Genomic DNA, 24,127 nt, shown 5'->3' with positions numbered 1-24,127 from the left:
CGTAAATAGCATCTTCTCCGCGGTCCTGCATGGATAATGTCTAGCCGAGGAGAGGGGTAATTGGAACTGGCCACGCTGCGCAAAGAGATAAAACCCCGTCTCGTACGCAGCAGTTTTGCGTCTTTCTCGCATGTCCCCGGTGCTCAACACATCATACTAGGGCATTTGGTTGGCGGCCAAACACATACAATTCTTACAACGTACCAATTGAAGTACGGCACCTACGTAATTGCGTTTATTCGTTGCCGCCGCAGGCTGTCTGATCATGAGCGGAACCAACGGTGCTTTAAACGCGGCCTCGGCTGATGCGCCGGCCCCACCGCCAACAACCCAGAACACCGCCAACAACACAGTCGAGCTTGTGCCTGATGATGTAAAACAACGTTCCTATCAATCAAATACATTCAGCTCTCTGACCCATTTCAGGATATCGATGACAGCGCATCGGAGCTTGGGAGCGTACGTGGTGACCCTCTTTTATATACGTCTCTAGAAAGGATATTATGGACTTTGAACTGATAATTGAACAGAGTGTTGCCTCTTCAAGCACGAGCGTCTCCAGCTCCATCTTCGATTATCGGCTGGAGAACGGCCGAACCTATCACAGGTATAAGGATGGCAGTGGGTTATTCTTTCAAACATCTTCCCGAGGCATTCTTTTCTTACACATGCAGAATACAACATCCCGAACGATGAGACCGAAAACGACAGACTAGGTAAGTCTCAAGGGGCCTCCACTGTTTGCCGTATAACTGACAGACGAGCAAGATCTGCAACACAACTTGTTCCTCTTGACTTTCGACAACGCACTGGGGATTGCTCCACCCAACAAGTTGGACTCGGACGTCAAGAGAGTTCTCGATGTCGGCACAGGCAGCGGGATATGGGCGGTTGATTTCGGAGAGGATCACCCGGAAGCCGAGGTAATTTATGTGCCTTGCTGATAAAAGACCCGATGCTTACCAGGTCAACAGGTCCTTGGCATAGATCTTTCTCCGTCGATGCCCCAATTGTAGGTACTCCCTCTGCCCCAACGTGTCTTCGCAACAACGAACTTGCTTTGGTGAGTCCACATCAGCTAATACATCATAGCGTGCCTCCTAATGTCAAATTCGAAATCGATGACCTGGATGAAGACTGGACGTACTCGCAGCCTTTCGACTACATTCATAGTCGAGCGATGAACTCGGCAATCAGTAATTGGAAGGTCTTTTTCAAGAAGTGTTTAGAGTAAGCCTCTCGCCATTGAGAAGTGACTCTTACGAGTCCAAAATTAGCACGTCTATTGACCGCTATAGCAATCTTACCCCTGGAGGATATTACGAATGCCAGGAGTACGATCTTTTTCCCAAGTCCGACGACGGCACTTTGAAGCCGGAGCACGCATTGTCAAAGGGTGTCAATCTGATGTATGACGCATCCGTCATGTTTGGCCGCCCGTACCAACACATCCCGCCTTTGGTGGATATCATGAAAGAGGTTGGTTTTGTTGACGTGACAATGGAAATCTTCAAGTGGCCGTCGAACGCATGGCCCAAGGATCCGAAATACAGAGAGCTGGGGATATGGAACTGCGAAAACATGGCCTCCGGGTCCGAGGGGTTCATCATGGCCCCCCTAACCAGGGCTCATAACTGGACGAAGGAAGAGGTTCTCCTCTTTTTGGTCGACGTACGGAAGAACCTGAGAGATACGTCCATCCATGCCTACTGGCCTGTGTGAGTCGACATCTCCGCCTATATGCGCGTGCAAGCTAACCGCATGATCCCAGTTACTCCATCTATGGGAGGAAACCGACAGAGGCGGAAACGGCTGAAGAGAGTAACTAAGAATCCTTCGGAAGGTGTTCCCGACACCCACCCATCACAGCACCCGCAATTCTTGGTCATCAGAGGCAGAGGGCTGCAAACAGCCCTTGAAGGTTGGTGATTAGCGATGCAGACTCATGTTTCTTTCCGTGATTTCTTTAAAAAACTTCAAGACAAATTGTGATTTTTAGAAACGCCTTAGTATCCATTACTCTTGACTTGGGAGTGTGTCGATCGTGTGAAGAGTAGTATCAAGCTTAGCTCGGCTCGCTTTCCGTCCCAGAACGTCCATCCTTGCCGCTTCATCGTCGTCTTTCATCCAGAATGCTCCTTCAAGAAGGAGTTCGTTGTGCGACACAAGAATTTATAGGTTACTTGACTTGACGTGATGCTATCTCTTACAACAGGAGTTCGACTTCGACTTTTGAACACTACCACGATAGCTCCTGGCTATTTTCAGTGAGAATGAACTGTTGGGTTTGAGCAGGGCGTGCTGGCTTCAAATCACATTGTCGGGGTAGAATCATGATACAACACTCGCTTTCGGCTCTCTGGTGTCGTTACACGGCAGGTATTCACGCAGGATCCACGGTCCGCAAAAGATCCAACTAAGAGCCACAACAGCCCTGGCACCTAGCTCGTGATACGACGGCCATTTCGAATGGCTATTCAGTCTCCGAGTCTACCCCCTAGTCGCCCTCTCAATGTCTTGGCGCCTCCTTCAGAGGCCGAGACAAGTCACTTGCGAAGTTGAAATGGCCTCGTCCCATGTTTAGAGAACGTAAATGGCATTAGTTTTGCTGTTTCCCAGCGACGAAACCAAAATTAAAACAAATCGGAAAAAGTAAACAAATCACCCATGCCTGCTCCCGGTCCCAGCCATCATTATCTTCATGTCTTCGAAGCCAACACACCTTGGTATCATCATACAAAACAAAAACCAGCCGTTATGATTGGCTATTGCAAAACCCCTAGTTGCCGGGAGGGGTGACCACAATGGTGTCTGGGCTCGCGCCGTCAAAGTCAGGGTCAGACGGCTGTCCTCCGTCACTCCCCTGTGTCTTCTTCGGTGTCTCGGATGTCTCGCGTATCCGCTCAAGACGCCACGACGCTTCGACTTGCGGGGTGGAAGGCACTGTCCCAGCCCCCGGGGATCTGGCACCTCGGTCTGCGCTTGGCGTGGAGTCGGACTGGATGACGACCCCCTGCAGAGGAGCCGTACTCGGCCGACCGAGGCTCTTCAGTCTGCCATCGACAGAAAGCAAGCCTCTCGCCAAGCCCCTTACCCCCTCTGCGATGCGTTCTGGGCAATCCCAGGCCGCCAATCCAGGGCTGCCCGGCACTCGCTGCACGTGTACCGTGTTGTACAAGACGTTGGCCCATGCAGGGCACACATAAGAATCAGGGGCCGGACGAGGCAAGATGCTTTGCGCCCTACCCTCAGCGTTTTCCACGACCCCGTCATTTCCAGAAAAGACAGTAATTGCAATGTTTGGCCTCTTGGCCGGTTTTGAGATGGGATCCTCCTCGTAGGCCAGGCAGTGTGCCCAGAATCGCATCGCAGCTTCTGGCCCCGGAAGCCACGCAATCTGGGTGAAGGTGATAATCTCAGCGGCGGAGAATTCATTCCTAGCCCCCAGAAGGCGGACAACTTTGAGTACAAGGGCGAGTAGACCAACGGGGGAGTCGCATAAGGCGAAGGATGGCGTATTTGGTTCGATGATGGCCGCGGAGCCGGCTTGAGAAGACAGAAGAGTGCCGGAGGCCCTATGACTGGAATTGACTCGATCCAAGGAACGAAAGTCCTCGATTTGGTAACCGAAGATTGGTGTTTGGAAGAGCTTGGCGATTGACCACTTCATCCACTCTAGAGGTGCTTCCTTCAGACTCGGTGGTGCAAGAGATGGGTTGATGAAGTGAGAACCCAGACAGCTGGCAGGGTAGTAGGTGGCCAGGTGATTCGTGAGTTTCCAGTCGATTCCCGCAGGGCTTGAAGCGGCCGAGGAGGTGTTGGAGACCAGATAGTACGTGTACGAGAGCCGGGACATCACCAAGTTGAGAATTTCAGCCGTTGCCGAGATGACGGAAGTGTTGCTTGGGAGGGCATCGCTGAAGCCGAGCCCAGGCAAGGAAGGAATGACAAGATGAAAGGGTTGCTGCTCGTCGGGGTTTTCGGGCTCCGTAAGGGGCTGGATGAGATGCCCGAGTGAGAGGTTCGTGAATGGAAAGGGGGGTATCAAGAGAAGAGGAACGGCATGATCGTGGGATGACCTGACATGAACAAAATGAAGCCGGACGAGAGCATCTGAACCTGGGACGGCTACGGCTGTACGGAACTGCGGTAGCCGGTCATTGAGCAACGTTTCTTGCTCTCTCCAATCATACTTTTCAAGCCTAGACGCGCTCACGATTAGCGGGACCTTCTTCAAGCCAAAAACGCAAAATGTATTCAAGTTTTGACCCACCAAAAGTCAATGAGAGGCTCGATTTGAGGCTTTGGCTCCCACCAGTCGTGGGATTTGGGCGCTGATGCCTCATGCGGCAGCCTCGTGAGCTCCAGCTTCTGTTTCGTGAGGTCAAGATACTTGCTGGAAACCTTTCGTTCACAACGCGTTAGCTGTGATTACCAGCATCGGTCTATCTTGGGCACTCCTTACATGGATGCGGTAAGGCTTGATTTCATCCCCCGAGAGGGCGGCGCTGGCATCTTGAGCATTGGCCATGATCCGTGAACATGTCCGGTGAACACGCAACTGACAGAGTAGATTCACGCTCTGCGATAATCACCACAGGTAAACAAAAACAATACACGAGACTTGGTTCATACAGCAAATGGGTGGAGGCAAGGTTAAAACAGTTAAAACAGCGTGGGAGGAAGGGAAAAAAAAGGTCCACCACACGTAAGCGAACCAAACTATTGAGTACGACCTCAACATGGAGACAACGCCTGCGTCGTCTCATTAATATCGCCCGGGACTTTAATAAGTGCATGGCCTACGTCTTTCCAACCGGGCGTTCCCATGTCGTTTCCGCTATGTGGTTGAGGTGTGGCATTTGTGGCTTGCCCTCCCTGCTTGCCAGATGACCTCTGAGTGGCCCGGCACAGCGCTTGCACCGGGATTGAGGGTCTAGAACGGGAACGCACCGTGAGAACTGTGGCGGTGCATACGAATCCCCTGACAAGTTCGGAAATGATCACCGCTTCTTGCTAGATTCGCCGCGTACAGAGTCGTCTTTACAGCCAGTCTTGGACGTTGGAGCCAGCACAATCATGAAAAAAGTGTCAAGGCAAGGCGTCTATTGGCCATGCTTAATTTGTGCCCCTGACGGACGGTGATGGTCCACTCGCCACGTCAAGCCACACCTTTGGGTTGGCGGCCATCTTCAGGCGCTCCTAGGCCCTCGTCCTAGGTGAGCACTCATAACTGGAACATTGGGTGTTGCACTCTGCCAGTCACGGTCCTAGGGAACAACACCACTTGCCAACTTAGTTGTATTCCTTGCCGCCTGCCAATGCCTGATCAATGCCGCTGAACACGCGTCCCTTGCCACGCTGGCTATTTCAACGCCAGCTCCATATCGGATTCCTACTCCAACATCGCCCTACGCCCCACGCCCCACTCCCATTCGTGACCCAGTAGATGTATATCACCCATCTCTATGACTTCTTAGTCTCGCGTTACATTGAGTCTTAGTTCTCATTAAATACCCAAAATCTCCACTGATTGATATAGACGTTGTGATAATTGTTGACTGACCTCCTTCAGCATAGCGTTGGATGCTATTACCTGCCACGTGTGCGTTTGCCTGATTTGTTATGATCCTCATGATTCTCCAGCTGGATGAATTACACCAATTGAGACAAGCAAACCCACGACAGCTGAAGAATGAGTCTAGTAGCCTCCCGAGATTAAGGCTATCGCCGTCTCATCCAGGGCGCTGGGAGGCGGCAGGCGCTGCACCTCCTGGGCCTCCACGTAGATTCATTGCGCCGATTCGAGAAACGATGTTGCTTCCTACAGCGTCAACCGCCCCTCTCGGCGAAGCCAAACTCGGTCCCTGTGCCGCAGTTTCTTGAACTCGGAATAGCTTGATTGCTGTGCCGTTCCAGATTCCAACTGTGCCCTTGGAGATCTGGATCTCGCTGCTAAACACGAAGCCCCACAAGAGTGACTCGTACCAACCCAGTGCCAGTTGCGACCACTCAAAGGAGTGTACTCGTGGTGGTGTTGGGTCCACACCTACCAGCTTGATTTCCTGGATCTTCAGCAGTGTCTCCCGAGACGCAAACTCTCCCGTGAGTGCTTGCCTAGGCAAAAGAGCCGACACTTGCTGAATCACGGTGAGGATGGTGTGTAGGGGAAGCTCTGGTAACCAACTTTCGATCCAATGTGCTGTTGGTTCAAAGGCGCCAGACTGAGACTGTCCACTGGCAGAGTATCCTCCCAAGCTTGTGGTACTGTTTTGTCTGGAAAAGGTGCTCATGCCAGCAGGCATCTTGCCCCTTGCCTTTTCTGACATTCCCCGGAGTTGTGTCGGCACCGCGTCTTCTACAACCGATGCTTGCGACGACGCTACAGACGGATTCTCACTTGTAGTGGACTGGGCTGGTGTTGGGCGATGATCTTCATCTTCGCTATCGTCCTCGTCATCGCCAATCGCGAAGGTGCTGTCTTCCTCCGGGACATCGCTCAGGGTAGGTGTCCGAGGATGCGACGTTGTTGGGCTGCGAATGCTTTCCGCAGAGCTTCTAACAGAACCAGGCTCCAGTCCATCCCCACTGGCTGCGGACTCTTTGCGACGGCGGTTTCGTCTCTCGATCTCTTCCTGACCACTCTCAAGCGTGAAGGTTCGCAACGCTTCTATCCGCTTCTTGTTGCGCAAGATTGCAAGGATCAATTCCGGGTTCTCTGAAGAAAAGTTAGCATGATTCGCGTATTAGGTAAGGAGCTGTAGGGTTCCATGCCCCAAGCATAGGAAATGACATACTTTGGTATTGATGCTCGACTATGGAGTTAATCGACTCCAGCAACGACCTTAGCAAATCGTGATTACTGTCATTGGCGAGCAGAAACGAAGGCGAAGACATGGACGAGAAGAGTTGCAGAAGTTTAGAGGCAGATGCTGAGCTGAGGCCTTCAAGGTAGGCCGCAATGTTGTTGATTACAGCGAGGAGAGCAGGATAAATGGCGGTTAGTCTCCCTTGGCTCGTAGTGATGAGGTTATAGATAGACTAGCCAGTGTTAGCTGTGAATGATTTTAAAACAACCGGGTTTTCTCACGTGAATCAGGAAATCAGCATATGTCCCGGTGAATCCAGGTATCCTGATCGCCAAGGGTAGGCTGTCTTGCCGTTCGAAGATTTGGTTCAAATTGGCGCCAAAGTTTTTCTCGACACTGAGCGTCTGGAGCAAGAATGCACACATTCTCACCACGCCCTGCTTAGATGGGTCGTTTTTGTACTCCAACGCGTAAAACAGGGTAAGTACAAGGAAATCATGGGCCCGCTCAGTGTCGATAATGAACGACCGAAACCTCTTGTTGCATTGTGTGATTTCCCAGAAGAGCATTATGATCTCGGGAGCAAACTTTGCTGTCGTCTGCCCGCTAGGAAGATATGAGCTCTTTTCCTGGAGCGGCTGATTAAGGATACGTGTCATGCCGTCGACGATGAACTGGAAATCTTGTGGGCGGTGGAGTCTTCCTAGAAAGTGACGGAAGTAGTTTTTCGAAGTGTTGCCATTCTGCTCTGGGATCGGGTATAGAAGAAATACCAACAGAAGCTGTAGCGTGTATGTAACGAGAATCTGTTTCTCGTCCTTAAACACCAGTGTATTATAGGGTACACGCCAGGTGGCCGGGTTGTACTTGAGTGTCTGTTTGTGTTAGCTATATGCACAGGGACAGCGAGACAACGCAATTGGGGTCGCAGCGAGGGAAATGTCCTTCGACGTACAGTGTTCAGCAATGAACAGAGAACTGACAGCACAACCTGCTTATCGGAGCATGTGCAGATGTGCGTCAGGGCTCGAACTCCTCTTTGCGGAAGAGTGTTTGGTGACATATACATGCTCTGGCTGGTCATAGTGAGCAGTAGGCGGAGGATCTCGCTTCGGTTGCTCTCAAATTCCTTGGTGGTAGCCACTACTGTGTTGCAGCCAACGCCGCTCTGCCAGATGGCATAGGTGACTTTGGGACGCCCGCTGGGTTGCCTCGGAAGAGTAAGGTCGGAGAAGAACAGCAAGTCAATCAAGGTATCAATCAGTTCCTCGGCGAGGGGCTTGGCATCTTCGAAGTCTTCGACATCGTTCTTGGGTGGTCGCTGGCCCTCCTGAGCCCCGTCAAATAACACCTCATTGGCAATCGCCGACTGCCTGGTCCTCTTCCTCCGGGCGCCCCAGAAGAATCTTTCCTCCCATGGTTGAAGGTTTTCTGCCTCGTAGATGAAGGGGAGGATGCGCGTCAGGACGCGGATGCAGTTGAGAGCGTCTCTTTCGGGGGCGATTTCGGGATCGGGGAACGAGGGGTGATGGCGCAGAATGAAGAGTCGTGATGTTAACGCGAGTATCAGTGTTTCCAAGTTTTCCAGGGCTTTGTCTCGGGTGCGACGGATATCGGCGGGTGCGAAGAGGCTGAAGATGTCCTCTGACGATTCGGGAAGCTCCCAGAACTGTACACACGGGCAGGTCAGTATCACGAGCAAAGACCACCTAACAGCATCCGACATACAGAAGTCCAATAAGGGTCATCGGCCGGAATATGTCTTTCTTCAGACAGCCTGAATATGCCTTTCTTGAAGACAAGCTTCGAGTCGCTGGCGCCCATGTTGTCACAGAGCGATCATGTCTATCGAAACGTTCTGATGGGGAAGGAAGCTTGGGAGGACGACGGTGTAATGTTCCAGACCAAAGGCGCCTGGGTGCTACGTAATGCCAAAAAGGCGGGTCGCGAATTGATGTCCGACCAATGAAGGGTGGAAAAGCGGGGTGGGTGTTCTCCCATACATTTGGTTTCCATTTTGAATGGACGTCCCAGATGCCGAGGTACGTACCTGTATTCTTTCAGGCATCTCAGATTGGGCAGCTTATCACGCGGCTTGCTATCACAGCTGGCTGTGAGAGCTTACGTTCACCCTTGTTCCCCCTATCCTCCCCCAAGTGTTATCATGCCTTTCACTTTATTTCAGGGAGATTTGCTTCAGGAATACTATGCGAAGCAACTTGCTCTTGTTGGGTCAAGTAAGAAACGAACAATTGCCCGCTGCTGCTTCCTCATGAGCTTATATTATCGATCATGGTAGATAGATATTGGAGCCACGCATTGATCTTTGAGATAGGCACCTTGGAATTTCAGTTTCTTTTTTGACTGTATGTACTGCCTACCAGCAAATATGTGCAACCCGGGGTCCTTTGTGGCCCTTGCGGCTCTCGGAGAGCACCCGGCAGTTCCTCTTTCTCTCCCCAAAATTGGGAGATGACACAAAGAAGTGTCTTGGAAGTCATCCTGTACAAGGGTTGCAGCCGCCTGTTTATCGGGCTAGCGCAAAAAAGAATCCAATGTTCCGGGTATACGTCAAACGTAGCGGTTGTCTTCTCCGAAGGTGGCCGCAAGGAAGGTTCAGTGCATCCAGCTGCCTCCCGATGATCTTCTTCCTCTCTCATAAAGCCACTTGTTATTCAAGCCGACGCTGGTGCGTTTTCCAGTCGAAGGGCTCGGTGTGCTTGGGTCGGGAAAGAGTGAGGAGCTCGTGCTTGCGCCCAAATTTACCGACGAGCCAAATGATGATCTCCGGTTGCTGTTAAAACTTCCGGAAAACTTGGATGGGCTGTTTTGAAGCGGAGAGGGAGAGTAACTCTGCCCATTCAAGGATGCTCCCAGCGCTGGGCTGCCCCTTCCAGACAATGGAGAGCCAGAGAAGCTTCTGTTGCTCGCGGGCGAGCCCGCCAGAGACGGCGTCCGAGAGTACCGAGGTGGGGTGCTGTAGACGGCGTCAGGTGTAGCTGCCACGGAGCTGGCTGGTAGGCCGAGTAGCTTGCGCTGGGCAGGGGTCAAAGGAATATCGGAAAGGTCGTCGGCGGGTCGAAAGAGTGGCAACATAGCCATACCAATGTTAAACAGAGGGACGAGTTGGACCAAGTAGTATGCCCAGCCCAGATACGATCGCAGGGAACTGCTGAGCCTGCGGAGGGTCAGAATTGTCCTGACTCGACAGACAAAGGGGAAACTTACCAATGTGCGGGGATGTATGATCGAGAGAGAATCTGAGATAGCCAGATACTCAAGAGAAATACAACATTGACGGCGATTCTTCGTACATTCTTGTCGGAAAACGTGGTCGCATTGCGCCGTCTTGTAATCTCGTTCAGGCGAGGGTGCCTCCAAGTGCCTGGGCTGTCGACAATGGGTGTGGATTTTTGTGGCGTCGACCGGACGGGAGTGCTGACGGCTGCTCTGCTAGCGGATGAAGACATATTTTCTGAGGTATCCAGGAGGGAGCTCAAGCTGAATGCTGAGTCGAAATCGGTGCACGACGGTCGGGATCAAGGCCTGTTGTTGCACACCACGCGTCAGTTCCATCCAGATTTGCATACTCGTTCCGAGTGAAGGGAGTCGCCTACCAATTCCAATGCCTTCGCCAGCGTTTATGTGTTAGTATTATGTCGTTCGGACGCTGCGCTGTCGCCGAGCGCGAGCGTGCTTCAGTGCGCCGCTTCAAGTCGAGTTGGCGATGTGGGTGTCGGTGGCAGATATTGGCTGCAGCAACCAGCAAAGGCCTGGCAGAAAAACAATACACCAGCCACAGGGGCCGCAGCAACCGGCAGTAAGCGGTCAACTATATGTGGGTACCTTCAGCTTCCACCTGCCTTGCGGGGTGGCTTGTCTTACCTAAGACAAGGCGAGGGGACATGGTATAGGTTGGAATATTACCTAAAACGGTACGTACCTCCAAGTACTCCGATCATCTACATTTATAGATTTTCCGACTTTCCCACGCAGTAGGTATGTATGTAGGGTGCACTGGTAGACGGAGTGTCGTGGAAGCGGGTGCCTTGATTTATGCCAAGGGGTCAAAGAATTCTATGGCGATTTGTCCCTGGAAACAAAAGGCTAGAGCGTCCCGAAGTCCGGTGACTTGCATGCTTGGGGACGGACGACGCGCAACGTGCAAACTGCCCGGCTCTCCGGCTGAGTACGAGTAAGGTACTTTCAGCTCATTCTAGGTATAGTCAGCAGCGGGAGCCGGGGGGATGTCAGGATCCCCGCCGTTGACTGCCAGCACAACCCACCTCACCACGAAACCTATGAGCTCGAGCTCCGCGGCACTGCCTCATGCTTTTCCCACTCTTTAACCCTCCGAGCTTTCCATGCGGGCCACGTAAAGCGACCTGTTGATTTACTTCTTTTCTACTGCCTCACCCATTTCTACCACCCGACTCCTGAGGTCTGATTCGACTAACCTACCTCGTTGAACGATCGCGCCGCCCAACATGGGCTTTGACAACGTCATGCACCGGCTGGACGAGGGCGTTTCGGGCCTGTTCGGACAATGGAATGCATACACCACCGCCCTCGTTACCCTCCTTGTCGTCATTGTTTCCTATCGAATCGTTTCTAGCCAGGATCCCGATACCCATCCCATGCTTCTTGCGCGCCAGGCTCAAGGCTCGCCCGTTCGACAAGAAGGAGAGTCACCCGTCTACCGATCCCACTCTGCCCCTCACGGCATGCCTCTGAACAGCGGACTCAACGTCAAGGACCCCGGCGCCTCCAAGTGGTCGAGAGGACGTAACGGAGATCTTCGGGATATTTGGAGAAGAGCGGCAACGGGTGGCTCAGACGAGGACGGAAAGCCCGTTGCCGGCAAGGGGCGTTTGTTGACTGTCCTGGGTTCCGAGAACGTCGTCGAGCACCAGCTTGGTGAGTTGGTCCATGTGCACATGCGCCGTCCTCGACATCTAACACTCAGTAGACGATATCACTCGGCAAATCAATCTCATCGGGCGACACATCCATGAGCAGGGCGGCATTCGAGTTGCCATTTACCTACCAAACTCCATTGAGCTGCTGGTGACGCTCTTTGCCTGCAGTTTCTACCCCAACCTCACGGCCATTCTGATCCCATTCGATGTCACGGACGAAGAGCTTATTCTGATGCTGCGTCGTTCCGCTGCCGATACCGTCGTTACGGCCCCGGGCGCATTCCCCTTTGATTCGGTTGTGAAGGCATATCCTGCTCTCCGCCAACTGATTTGGGTTGTGGACGAAGGCAGTGCGCATATGGATTGGAATGAAGTCCCCAAGGGCATGGGCGGCAGTGTCAATGTCGCAACCTGGCAGGACATTGTCCACGAAGCCCCTGCCGATGCCGGAAGAGAGCTGCCTCCTGTTGATAAGGAAGTCGAACCGAAAGATATCATCAGCTTCTGGCAGTCGAAGCCTGGAACCATGGAGGAAATGGTGCGGTTTACGCAGGCCAACTTGGTATCCGGAGTTGCTGCACAGCTTGCGGGGGTACCGTCAATACAGCGACTTGGCCCTTCTGATCTGTTCTTGCCGGCCGACTCTCTGACAAACATCCACACTCTCACCCTGACGTTGGCGGCCTTGTACTCCAACTCATCCGTCGCCTTCAACTCTGTCGCTGGAAAGTCTACCGATCTAGTTCTGGCCACCCAGGGAGTCGCCCCCACGGTGCTGGTGTCAACACCCGAGACCTTGCTGAAGATGCACCAGGAGGCGAGCAACCGGCTGACCTCTGCCTTGGGCAAAGTTGCCCACTGGGCCCAGTCTCGAACTCTCACGGAAAGCGGCGTGATGCCTGTTGCCTCCACTGCGGCTCGTATCAACAGTGCGTTGAGGCCGGCTATCGGCACCACTCCTGGCAAACTTCGTCTTGTTTACGTGGCGGACCGAGCTGGCGCCGAATCACCACCTCTGTCGTCCCGGGTGCTCTCTGATCTTCGCATTTTCACTGGCGCCAGAGTCATTTACGCTCTTACCGCGCCCAAGGTTGCTGGCGCTGTCGCTCAAACCGGTTACTACGACTACAGAGTTCACGACGACAAGCAGTCGCACTTCGGCCCGCCCACGACGAGCACTGAGATTCTCCTGAGAGATACAAAGGAGCACAAGAACGCTGACCAGGCGTACCAAGGAGAGGTGAGTTTCTTCCCCAGCGAATGGTTGGGTTGTTTGTTGACAGTTTTGGTGGCAGATTATCGTTCGAGGCCCTTGTGTTGCAGGCAACGAGACCGCCATCAAGGTTGCGGGGAGAATTCGGGACGACAATACGTTGGTTTATGTATGAACGTTACATTACTTGTCTATGGGGCACTGTGTGTATGTGTGCGAACTAAAGAGTTGAACCAAGAAGTTGGACTATTATTCCCAATCAAAGACCTTCTTCCCATGACCACCGCCGTACGACTATGTGGGTCTGGCAGCTCCTCAGGACAAAGTCGTGGTTCTTCTGTCTGACGGCTATGATGTGTGCATGCATGCAACCTCTCAAGAATCCCAAAGTGCTTCGAGGCTATTTGACCAGTGAGTTTTGCTCGACGGGTGAAACTCTAGGGCCGTAATGAGCTGGTCCCGCAGCCCCTCGAAAGACAAACATGGCCACCCCATAGGCTACGGGCGTTGCCGCTTACTCATTGAAAAATGTTGTATTTTAATTTTTTACAATATACATCTATGCGTGTAGCGCGTCAGACTATCCTGGGCGCTAGACACAGGCATGTGCCACGTGAGCAACTTCTATGTACAGCAGGATGTCCGGGATGTCAGCTTGTTGGGATCTTACATGCCCAGCATCGAAACTGCCCTCGGCCGAATTCCTCATGCCCCCACGTCGTTATTTTGTGGAGGGGGGGCTGGGTCTAGCCGTTGTGTCGAGATTGGTACTTCATGGTTGACACTACTCGGTGTGCCATACCACAGACCGCTCGGGAATTATTTATCGCCTTTCCAAGGTCGAGTGCAGAACATGCTGCCTCATCAAGGAAACGAAGATGAGGGCGAGAATGGACATGCCGAGCATGGTGAACCAGACGCTGCTGAAGGCCTCCATGAAGGAATCAATCACGCCCTGCTTCCACCCAGGAGGAAGATTCTTCAGCTCGTCGAGATCGTCCCTGATGCGGCCAATGGTTTCGGCCGCGTTCGGGTAGTCGCCGAACCGATCCCACAGCCTGTTCCTCAGCACGTTCTGGTAGACGGCGGACCCGATGGTGATGCCAATGGTCCCGCCGAGACTCCGGGCCAGGTCTAGTCGAGTTAGTTAGTCTTTGGGCAAAGGGGGCAGAGCGGCGGAGGTCTGGTTCACTTACATGTGGCCGATGTAATGACTGCTTGTTGGGAGTGGTCAACGGCGGAGATGCAGCCGAGCAAAGTGATGGTCAACATGGCTCCGTAGCCTCCACCCACTAAGAAGAACACAATGTAGTTGACCCACGCAGGGGTGTGCTCATCATACTGCGTAAGAATGATGATTCCGATATTGAAGAGAGTAAGGGCGCCGATACCCGGGATGACATATTTCCCGGTCCTCTTCATGATGTAGCCGGCACCGACAGACATGATGGACACTCCCAACGGCGAGGTCAGCATTCGAAGGCCTGCCTGCGTTGCCGACAGTCCGCTAACCTGAAGATACAGCGGGACGTAGAAGACGGCCATCAGCATGACCATTGTGCACAAGAAGTTGGTCAGGCAGGCGGCGAGGATGGTGCGGTTGAGGAGCAAGCGGACAGGGATGATGGGCTGCTTGACTCTGCTCTCCCAAACGATGAAGGCAACGAACGCCGCCACTGAAAGCGGGATGGTTGTGAGGGGGAGAGGGTGAAGCCAGGGCACCAAGTTGCCCCCGGCGTTCAGGCCGAGGAGCAGGAGCACGAGGAAGGAGATGGTCAAGAAGACGCCAAAGAAATCTATCCGCGCAAGGTATGACTTGTCCGAGGCTTTGGGTGGTATCTTGACGAGCACGGCCACAAGGACGGCCGAGACCAGAATGGGCGGCACTTGCACCAGGAAAGCGAGTCTCCAGCCCCAGGCGGTGTGGTCGTTGATGAGGCCGCCAAAGACGCCTCCGAGCATGGCACCCGAACCATAGGCAATGTTCCCAATGCCCTGGTAGACGCCTCTCTGCCGCAGTGGGACAAGATCGGAGCCGAGGAAAGTGGAAATGGACATAAGCCCGCCTCCGCCGATGCCCGCCACGACACGGCCGAAAATCATGACGGACTGGGTCTTGGCAAGGCCGCAAATCAGGTTGCCGGCGGCGAAGACAAGGTTGCTGAAGACAAGACCCGGCCCGCGGCCGAAGATGTCGGTCAGCCGGCCGGAGATGGGCTGGCACGCGGCGTTGGAGATGAGGTATGCGGTAGCGAGCCAACTGAGCAGGCTTAGCGACTTGAACTCGCTGGAAATGGGCCCGGAGAGCGTGGCAAGTAGCGTGGAGTCAACGGCGCCCAGGAAGACGCCAAAGTAGGAGGTTCCTAGGATGAGAGCCAGGCGTCCACTGGAGACGGCCTCGGCGATGACGGTCGTCTCCTCGTCGTTGGCGGCAGCGGTGCCATTGCTGTTGCCGTTGCCGTTGCTGCTGCTGCCATTGAGCAAAGGCGTCGTCTCGGAGTTCTCCTCGGCGAGGACGGCCTGGCCCGGCTGCTCTTCATCCGTCGCCATGATGTCTGCCTCTGCCAGATGAAACAATCTTGCCTTTCAGGAGGCTGGGCTTGAGAAGTTGTGAAAAGCGGATTTTTTTTCTTTCCCTTTTATTTTTTCAAATTTTCTCAATGACAGTCGAGTCCGTCGTTATCGAGGAGCTGTAAATGACGCCCTTCGGATGATCAACGAAGCCAATCACGGGCAACATGCACCGGGTAAGGTTTAGGTTTTCCGGCCGATACGTTATGTAATTAAGAGCTGTCGTTCTGCTCCCGTCCCGGAAAGGATGTCATCGCGCCGGAACCAAACTGACTAATAGTGCCTCTGCCTGTGGCCATGACGGAATAGGTTGAGTGTCACAGCGGTTCGTCCCCCAGGACCCCGAATTTCGGCGCGTCCCCAGTACCTGGGCCCGGCCCCTCTACCTACAATAGGCAACCGTGCAGGAACCTTGCCAAGACAGGTAGGTAAGTTCCCGTTGGAGGATTGCGATAAGCCAGTTTGGACGCGTCTGAGGCAGCACACAGGCACTGACAGGACACTAACCCCTGAGAAGTTGTAGGTGCCCACGCCTAAGAGTTTACTGCGTATTGGGTAAGTAATACCCGAAGCATTGCGTATGCCCTCTTATCTTACCCACCAGCGGCACAACCTTGCAATCACGTCACTGCCGATGTCGGTATCGCCTTAGCTGGCATCCACCTCCCTCTTAACTGGCTCTCTTCCTCGTCCTGCTCGTCCGTCATCTTGAGCTTGGCACCGAGGACATCGGAGCATCAAACCATCACCACCAACCAAGCGGGAGAAATCATGATGCGGCTTTCGATCAAAGCCCGGTGCACGTCTGGCGGTGCTCGCTGGTGGATGATGGGCCGCGCCGTGGGCGCCCCAAACAGATTACGGTCACATTACAGCACCTTGGCCGATACCCGCGGGAACCCATCGGCACGGAGCCGAAGCAGCGCAGGTACGACGGAGTCTCCATTTGTTTGCGCGAACCCCCCTCCCTATGTTTTCTATCTTGAAAACATGTATCCATGAAGAAAAGAAAAGATTGAAAAAACGAAGAATAAAGAGGAGGAAAGTTAAAAAAAAATTCAAAAATCGAGAAGAAGGGCAAGAAAATATTCACGTAGAAATGGACTCTGTATTCCCCAACTCTGCAGATGAGGACTTTTCTTTTGCGGAGTGAGTTTCCATTGAGGCCGCCTCAAAATGGCCTCAGTGAGTAACCTTCCTCTTCCCCGCCCCACTTGACTTGTTTGGCGACACTTCGACAACCAGGTACGATACCACAGTTACGGGTACAAAGGAAAGAGGCCAAAACATGCAACATGTCTCGGCCCACGCCGAACACTCATTGGCGAAAGGTAATGGCCTCATTCGAGGCGCACTTCACTGTCGCCTGGCCCACCAGACTACATATATTATAGTCTTGGGAGTTTCAAACCATTATCTTAATCGTCAATCCCACAGCACCACCACCTTTGTTTCGTTCCTAGCGATCAGATCTCACCCTCTTTTGTCCTAGATTCAAACCGCACCATGGCATCCTCCGATATCTTGTCCCAGACTCTCTACACCATCACCAGCGTGAAGCTGGACCAGCTGGACAAGCAGAAATCGGCATACGAGTCGGGCAAGCGAGCTCTCTTGGAAGATGCAGCGCGCGAGGCGGACCTTCGGAAGCGGGCGAAGCTCTTGGTCAACGAGTCCGAGAAGCTCCAGACCATGATTCCCCTGGCCGACAGCTCTCTGGTCTCCGTCGAAAACCTCAAGCGCTTCGTCCAACAAGCCGAATATGACCCCTGCATTTCGGACGAATTTCTCTCCGACTATGAAAACACCATGCGGAACAAGCTCGACGTGCAATCGGCAAAGTATCGTTTCGCCGAGTTGTACGGCAAACTCGTCAACGAGTGGATTTCCGCCGGCAAGGTCGACGATCAGGCTTCCGAGTCGGGCTTCATTCCCGTGGGCCGGGAGGAGATGCACCAGCAGCGAGCCACCTGGGAGAAGTATGTGTTCCACGCCAAAGAGACGGACGGCGAAGCCATCAAGAACTATCTGGAACAGCTATTCCAAACGTCATCCAAGGACATTGACCGCGCCTTTGCGGGGCTCAGGAAGACCATGGAGTCTTTCCAGAAGACTTGGGACGAGGAGACGCACTTTGACGAGGAGTCCCTGATGGATGCCATTCGGGGGCTGTTGCGGACAGACACTCTCACGGACCAGAAAAGAACGACGCTCAGCGATTTCCTCAACAACAAAGTCGTCCTGCGCGAGATCGCCGACGTTTTGAACATGCGCATGCAGTCCCGACAGACCTGGGCCTGGGACGGTGAAACCCTCGTCGACCAGCGGCGACAGCTGAACGGGCGCTACCGCTTCTACCCCGACGACGATCTTCTGCAAGCCATCTTCATACATCACATTGGCAAGAAGTGGGCTGTGCAGATGCGCCGGGCCCTCGTTGCGTTCGTCGCCGAACCTGGGACTGACAAGGACTCAACGAACCCCATGAGCAAGCAGGAGCTCCGGCGGCGCCGATATTTCCTGCGGAACGCGGGCAGAAGCGAAGGCCGCACTTCGGTGGCGAAGAAGCTCGAAACCCATTTCAAGTCGGAAATCTTCATGGACCAACTGCCGCAGTCCGTGAGTGAGCAGAGAGGCGGGTACGGTTCGGAAGAGAGCGTGGTAGAGAAGAACGACGACACCCGGAAATCGCACACGGCCGTCGTGCAGAGCCTCCTGCATCTGATCCAGTCCGATATCATCATCCAAAAGGGGCTGGGAAGCGACATCACCGTCATCCGGTCCGACCTGAAGTGGTTCGGCCCCAGCGTGCCACATTCGTCCATATTCGCCGTCCTCGACTTCTTCGGCGTCAACGCGGAATGGATCGGCTTCTTCCGGCGGGTGCTCGAGTGCCCCCATCGCTTCAACCAGGACCCGCCAGACACCCCAGCACAGATCCGGAAGCGAGGCACGCCCCTGAGCACGCCGCTGGCCGACTTCCTAGCCGAGACCATGCTCTTCTGCATGGACTTTGCCGTCAACCAACAGGCCAACGGCTGCCGTCTCTACCGGCTGCACGACGACATGTGGCTCTGGGGTGGGTTCGAGACCTGCGTCCGTGCGTGGAAGACGATGACCGAGTTTGTCAATGTCATGGGTCTGGAGTTCAACGAGGAGAAGACGGGTAGCGTCAGGATCGCCGCCCAGGGGGCCAAGCCAGGCCAGCCGTCCGAGGGCTTGCCCAAGGGGGACGTCGTGTGGGGACTGCTCAAGCTCGATCCCGCGTCCGGCCGTTTTCTCCTGGACCAGAAGAAGATTGACCTGCACGTCGACGAGCTCCGCCTGCAGCTGGATGCCTGCAGCAGCATCTTCGACTGGATCCAGGCGTGGAACATCTATGGCGCTCGGTTCTTCAACACCAACTGCGGCCAGGTCGCCAACTGCTACTCCCGGGAGCACGTGGACAGCATGCTGGCGACGTTCCACCGCATCCAGAAGAGGCTGTTTGGCGATGGCGGGGCGGGCGCCCACCTGAAGCGACTGATTGGCGACAGGTTTGGCATCTCGGACATCCCTGACGGCTACCTGTACTTCCCCGTCTCCCTCGGCGGGCTGGGGCTTCAGAACCCCTTCATCCCCCTCTACCTGATCCGAGACGCCGTCACCGAGGACCCCGACAAGATCATTGAGAAGTTCCTGGCGGAGGAGGAGGCCCGGTACCGGACCCTGAAGGCCGAGTACGAGGAAGTGGACACGGACGAGCACGTGCGGCTTGATGAGTGGAGCGGGGCCAACTACACGGACTTGAGGGACGAGCCCTTCATGAGCTTCGAGGAGTACACCCGGCACCGGAGATGCACGTCCTCGGCACTGGGCCGCGCGATGGAGAAGCTGCGGCACACGCCGGAAGGCAAGACGATCGGCCTGACGGGAGACGTGGAGGCGGCACTTGGGTCGACACCGGCAGGCTGGTACGGGCTCAGCAACTACGAGAAGTGGGTCTGCGGGCTCTACGGCAAGGACATGATTGCGAGGTTTGGGAGCCTGGTGGTCGTCGACAAGGGAGTCCTGCCCACGGGCCTGCTGGACATGCTGAGGCAGAGCCGGTTTAAGTGGCGCGGTTGAGGGGACGTGGAAACCGAGCAGATAGACGCGGCGAGTTCATCTTGGCCTCGGGAATACAGAGTCATGGAAAGTCGTGGGTTTGGTGACGCTGCGATAAGGGGGTGTAGAAGATAGCTTAATTTGGGTTCCGGCGAGGCTGACCGAACTTTTGTACATTACACGGGGGGGAAGAGGCAAGGACTGGGTGGTATGCAGTGTGTATAGTAGTGTGTATACGAGCAGTTAAATGCAAAGCTTGAGTCGCGATGCTTGATTGAAAGTATTAACTCTGGTCCCGCCCCCCCTTATCCTTGCCAGCGAGCAAGCGAGAGAGGGTTTTTTTTAAGTTGAATGAAAAAATAAAAACCGCACGAACGGGACAGACTGAGGAATAAAGCACGCGATGCCAGGACCGGGGCCAGGACCAGGAAGAGAGGGCCAGAGGACAAGGCGTTGATTGCTGAACTTTCTTGGCGGGATAGGTAAGTTTCAACCGCCAAGCAGCAGGGTCCTCGGTTCGCCTTGCCTTTACACCGACTTCCCCGAACCTGCTTCTGCTTCTTCTTCTTTTCCTTTTTTCGCCCCCGTAATCACCCGTGTGTCTTGTTATCATCATTGCTGCCGTTATCATTCTTATTATCACAAAGTTTGTTTTAATTTTATCACAGCCGCGGTACGTCGCGATGGCGGGCTTACGTACTATTCTTCGCCCGCAGACTACATAGCATCAGTACCTCGTAAGAATTGAGGAGGGGAGGTGGGGAGAGTGAGCTTTTTTTGAGGGGCCCTCTGATCCGTCCCGCTAAGGTGGGAATTTCGGCAAGGTGTAAGATCGCAGGGCGTCAACAGCAGGAAGAGACCCCGTTAGGCAAGGGCGTAACGGACCTGACCTGCGTGGTCGAGACGCTGACACCGTCTGGCGTCAGAGCAAGTCAGAAGGAGGGGGATTGTAAGTGAGTAAGAGTGAGTGGGTGAGTGAGCACCAATATCAAGATCTCGATTTCTCATCATCATGACCTCAGCCTCCGGGGCTCCTAAGTAAGCGAGCGAGCGATCATCCAGCAAGCACAAACGAGCATGGCCGCGACGACTGAGGACTTTTTTTGCCCATCATATCATGCCATTGCCCACAAACCAGACGGAGACGGGCTAGCTCAAAGCTCATCAGGAAGAACCGGATGGGGGCAACACACGTATACACAAAGGGCAATCAGTCGAAGCAGCCGGGGAAAACCCCCACGCGGTCGTCATCTCACGTCTCGCCGTGGACTTGCCTTCCCACCCCGACATGACGCCGGCTGGACTAATACACGCAAGTCAACAGCCAGCCTAATCGCCGCCCAAACTAATCGCCGCCCGTTCCTATCTCGACGGGCTCGTGCCCATCCGTCCTGCTCCGTCGACCCAACTCTCTTGTTCTCTTGGTTCCTCGGACGCTCGCTGCACTGCCCAGGACACCCTGCGCGCAGTAAGACGAGACAACTGAGCCCCGCCGGAGGGAAGGGAGGGCGCGTAGTTATGGATCCCCTGGAGATGGCGCTATGTAGGTGCGTACGGATGGATATAAGCTTGTAAGTTTGTCAGGCTACTGCTGCTGTGCACCAGCAAACTAGGCACGGCGAACCGAGAAGATCAAGATACATGTCCTGTCTGTGTTCTCGTCTCCGTCGGCCAGGCCCCCCAGAGCAGACTGCCCTGGGCTTTGCAGGGAGCGTGTAGTGTAGGTAGTGTAGTGTAAATGGATCGGTCCATCGCCACCGCCTCGGCTTACCCTGCAACTCTCCTGCCAGTGTCCATTTTGGCTGGGCCGTCACTGCCTGTATGTCTGTGTGTCGGTCAGTCACTCTCACCCCGGTCAGCCTCTAATGCTGACCGGGCTGGCTTCTCTTTCCCTCTCTCACTACACTACACTACACTACATGGTGCCTCGGTACCTCTTTCCCTCTCTCCACTCTTTGCCATCCCGCCCTTGTCGATTCCTCTTCCTCCATGCCTGCCATCCCCCTGTTGCGTCTTTTGGTGGGGACGAACCAGGAATCAGCCGACCCCTGTCCTCCGTGCCTCGCCAGATCGGAGACCACAAACGCCCGTCCAGTCCCGCGTGTCGGTCGTGTCTTCTAGCCAGTAAGACGCAAGCGCGTCCATCTTGGGCCGAATGTCCCTTATCACCCCCACCTGGGAACTTTTTTGGCTCGAGTGGGTTCTGCATCCTGTTTCCCCAGTCCCAGCCCGCACGAACCCTTGAACCCCCCTGCTACTTCCACTTTTTTGCCCTCCGCTTCCCTTCTCTGCTGGGCGGCGGGCCTCGACCACGGCCACCCTGTCCGTCTCTGTCTGTCAGCCCCCGGTCCTGGCCATTTCTCCAGCCAGCGTGTGAATTTACCCCGATGCCCTTGATCCGTCCGCTGTCCCTGATCTGCTGCAGACACTCTCACTCACAGTACAGTCCCTCTCTCTCTCTCTCTCTCACTCTCCCTCTTTGCCCCTTCTCTGCCTCCCTGCCTCTCTACCTCCGTCCATCTCTCTTCCTGTCCAGTTGCCACCCCGCTCTCACTCCGTCATCCTGCCTTTGCTATCTGTACTCCGCAACGCCTCTGTATGCAGAGGGCGTACCGTACCGTCACTCCCAAAGGGTTGCGTTACATGCTCTCTGCAGTGCGTGACCTCCATCCTCGCATCTCCCCCCCTCCCCTGGATCCTTCATCGACGCGCATTGCCTGGCAGCAGCAGCAGGTTGCCTTAGTGCCGCGCATCAAATGCTGTACGTACTACCATTTAAAATAAAAAAGAGGGCCGGCGTTCCAGCGACTTTCCCTTTGGCTTGGCTCGGGCTGCCGTAACCGAGTCGGCAAGGGGGGGGGGAGGAGTGTTGCAGCAGGGCCCCGGAGGGATGCGGACGGTAGACGATACCCTTCTTCCGAGTCTCTTTTCAGCTTGTCTCTAGTTATTATAATTGCAATTATAAGTATAATTATTTTTTCCTATATTTTACTTTTATTTTTCATCTTGATTGCTGTGCAATACCATATCCGGTCTTTGCATGTTCATGAACATGTCCTGTATGCCCCCCCCCCCCCTCCCCCGTACTCTTCATCGTCTTGATCTCTATCGATCTCTCCATACGCGTACTGTCTACACGCGAGAATGGTGAAGGATGGGCGGGGGGGGGGGGGTGGAAGGCAGGAAAAAGAAATAAAGAAAGAGAAAAGGTACGGATCGATACTTACCCACCCTTGCTCAGGTACTCGTGCACATGGGTGATGGGGGGAGGAGAGGGGGGATCGCGCGCCCACATGCGCCTCCCGCCAAAACGGCGCTTGGAGCGATTGCGACTGGACGGCGGCGCCCCTCGGAGGGTGGATCTGGGCTTGACCGGGGCAGAGCGGGAGGCAAAAAAGCCACCGAACCCTCATTCATCGTCCCCCCCTCCTCTGCCTGCCTGCCCTCTGCCCTCTGTCTGGTCTCGCTGCCCTCACCCCTCCCTCACCCCTCCCCCTCCTTCACCCCCCCTCCTCTTACACCCCCTACCCAGCTTCGCCTGCCTGTCCAGCTCAAGGACGATGAGACTCTGGGGGGGACAAAGACGGAAAAGTAGGCAAAGAGAGAGCGAGAGGCAGGCAGAAAGAAAGAAGGTCAGCTAGGAATCTTCCCCATCCACAGCCGAGACCCCTGGGCGGTAGGTGGTGGTGGGGAAGGAGGGAAGCTGCCGCCGCCGCCGCCTGGCGGTTGCCGGTTCACAACGCAGGTACCATCTTTTCGCGAGGAAGCCGAACGAGGGGGGGGGGGGGCGCGGTAGAGCACGCCATCACCATCGCCCACCGCCCATTGTCCCTCGATCACCTCGTTCTCCGAGGGCGCCGATGGGGAACAGTGTTATAGAAAACAGGGAATGGGAACCAAGAACCACAAGAAAAAAAAGGGCTCAAAGCCTTGCGTTGGCAAGCAGCGGGGGAAACCTCGTCTTTCCTTCTTGATATTGGAATTACAGAAACCAAACCTCGGGGGGCCGGAGATGCATCTTGTGGCGCCGCAACACTCATGACAAAAAAGGGAAAGAGAACTTAAGCAACGCCTCATGCATGCAAGCACACGGATACAGAAACCGAGAACATGTCGTGCATGAATGGATGGATGGATGGATGGATGGAACAGCTTCTTTTTTGGGTTCTCTCGTGTATTTTGTATGGTTGACCTCCCTATTCCTCTCCCTTCTTTTGAACTATCGTGCCTTTCTCATAATGCTGCTATATTTCATTCCTCCTCCAAATTTCGTTCCGTCCGTGATGCGCATCAGTCCCCTCCCGTCCGAGACCCGTCCCGAAGGAGAGAGAGACAGAGAGAGAGAGAGAGATAAAGAAAGATGTAGAGATAGAGATAGAACCCCCGTTTCCTCGGTCGCCCCTCCCATGATGCGCCGGTATCGTCAAGTATTCCACACACAAAGTATTGTGGCAGTTGCTATTATACAGTTACAGATAGATCGTTTTTCTTTTTCGCGGATCCGTCTCATCAGTCATGACCAGCCCCCC

At 54.5% G+C, this 24,127-nt stretch overlaps 6 protein-coding genes across 6 annotated transcripts; 2 read left to right on the top strand and 4 right to left on the bottom strand.

Annotated features, from left to right (window-relative positions):
• Window positions 1-265: 265 nt before the first annotated feature.
• On the top strand, window positions 266-1,829 carry EsH8_III_000760 (class I SAM-dependent methyltransferase; the record flags this gene model as incomplete). The annotated part of the gene is made up of 9 exons (XM_083262485.1): window positions 266-373; window positions 427-459; window positions 531-621; window positions 675-716; window positions 769-923; window positions 975-1,012; window positions 1,093-1,230; window positions 1,299-1,718; window positions 1,772-1,829. 9 exons carry the CDS (start codon window positions 266-268, stop codon window positions 1,827-1,829), a joined length of 1,083 nt encoding a protein of 360 aa, XP_083122972.1.
• A 950-nt stretch (window positions 1,830-2,779) lies between these two features.
• On the bottom strand, window positions 2,780-4,531 carry EsH8_III_000759 (epoxide hydrolase family protein; the record flags this gene model as incomplete). Its single annotated transcript, XM_083262484.1, has 3 exons — window positions 2,780-4,202; window positions 4,274-4,404; window positions 4,466-4,531. The coding sequence occupies 3 exons, from the start codon at window positions 4,529-4,531 to the stop codon at window positions 2,780-2,782; spliced, it is 1,620 nt and encodes a 539-aa protein (XP_083122971.1).
• Window positions 4,532-5,735: 1,204 nt separating this feature from the next.
• Window positions 5,736-8,633, bottom strand: EsH8_III_000758 (high-temperature-induced dauer-formation protein-domain-containing protein; the record flags this gene model as incomplete). Its single annotated transcript, XM_083262483.1, has 5 exons — window positions 5,736-6,718; window positions 6,798-7,041; window positions 7,091-7,684; window positions 7,765-8,478; window positions 8,538-8,633. The coding sequence occupies 5 exons, from the start codon at window positions 8,631-8,633 to the stop codon at window positions 5,736-5,738; spliced, it is 2,631 nt and encodes an 876-aa protein (XP_083122970.1).
• A 792-nt stretch (window positions 8,634-9,425) lies between these two features.
• Window positions 9,426-10,279, bottom strand: EsH8_III_000757 (nuclear pore complex component-domain-containing protein; the record flags this gene model as incomplete). Its single annotated transcript, XM_083262482.1, has 2 exons — window positions 9,426-9,987; window positions 10,038-10,279. The coding sequence occupies 2 exons, from the start codon at window positions 10,277-10,279 to the stop codon at window positions 9,426-9,428; spliced, it is 804 nt and encodes a 267-aa protein (XP_083122969.1).
• Window positions 10,280-11,296: 1,017 nt separating this feature from the next.
• Window positions 11,297-13,116, top strand: EsH8_III_000756 (uncharacterized protein; the record flags this gene model as incomplete). Its single annotated transcript, XM_083262481.1, has 3 exons — window positions 11,297-11,726; window positions 11,779-12,968; window positions 13,024-13,116. 3 exons carry the CDS (start codon window positions 11,297-11,299, stop codon window positions 13,114-13,116), a joined length of 1,713 nt encoding a protein of 570 aa, XP_083122968.1.
• A 648-nt stretch (window positions 13,117-13,764) lies between these two features.
• On the bottom strand, window positions 13,765-15,491 carry EsH8_III_000755 (major facilitator superfamily domain-containing protein; the record flags this gene model as incomplete). The annotated part of the gene is made up of 2 exons (XM_083262480.1): window positions 13,765-14,075; window positions 14,138-15,491. 2 exons carry the CDS (start codon window positions 15,489-15,491, stop codon window positions 13,765-13,767), a joined length of 1,665 nt encoding a protein of 554 aa, XP_083122967.1.
• Window positions 15,492-24,127: the final 8,636 nt, after the last annotated feature.

Source organism: Colletotrichum jinshuiense, chromosome 3 (assembly GCF_051148585.1).
Source record: "Colletotrichum jinshuiense chromosome 3, complete sequence".
NCBI lineage: Eukaryota > Fungi > Ascomycota > Sordariomycetes > Glomerellales > Glomerellaceae > Colletotrichum > Colletotrichum jinshuiense.
The sequence above is the reverse complement of the archived record's forward strand: the minus strand, read 5'-3'. Positions and strand labels throughout refer to the sequence as shown.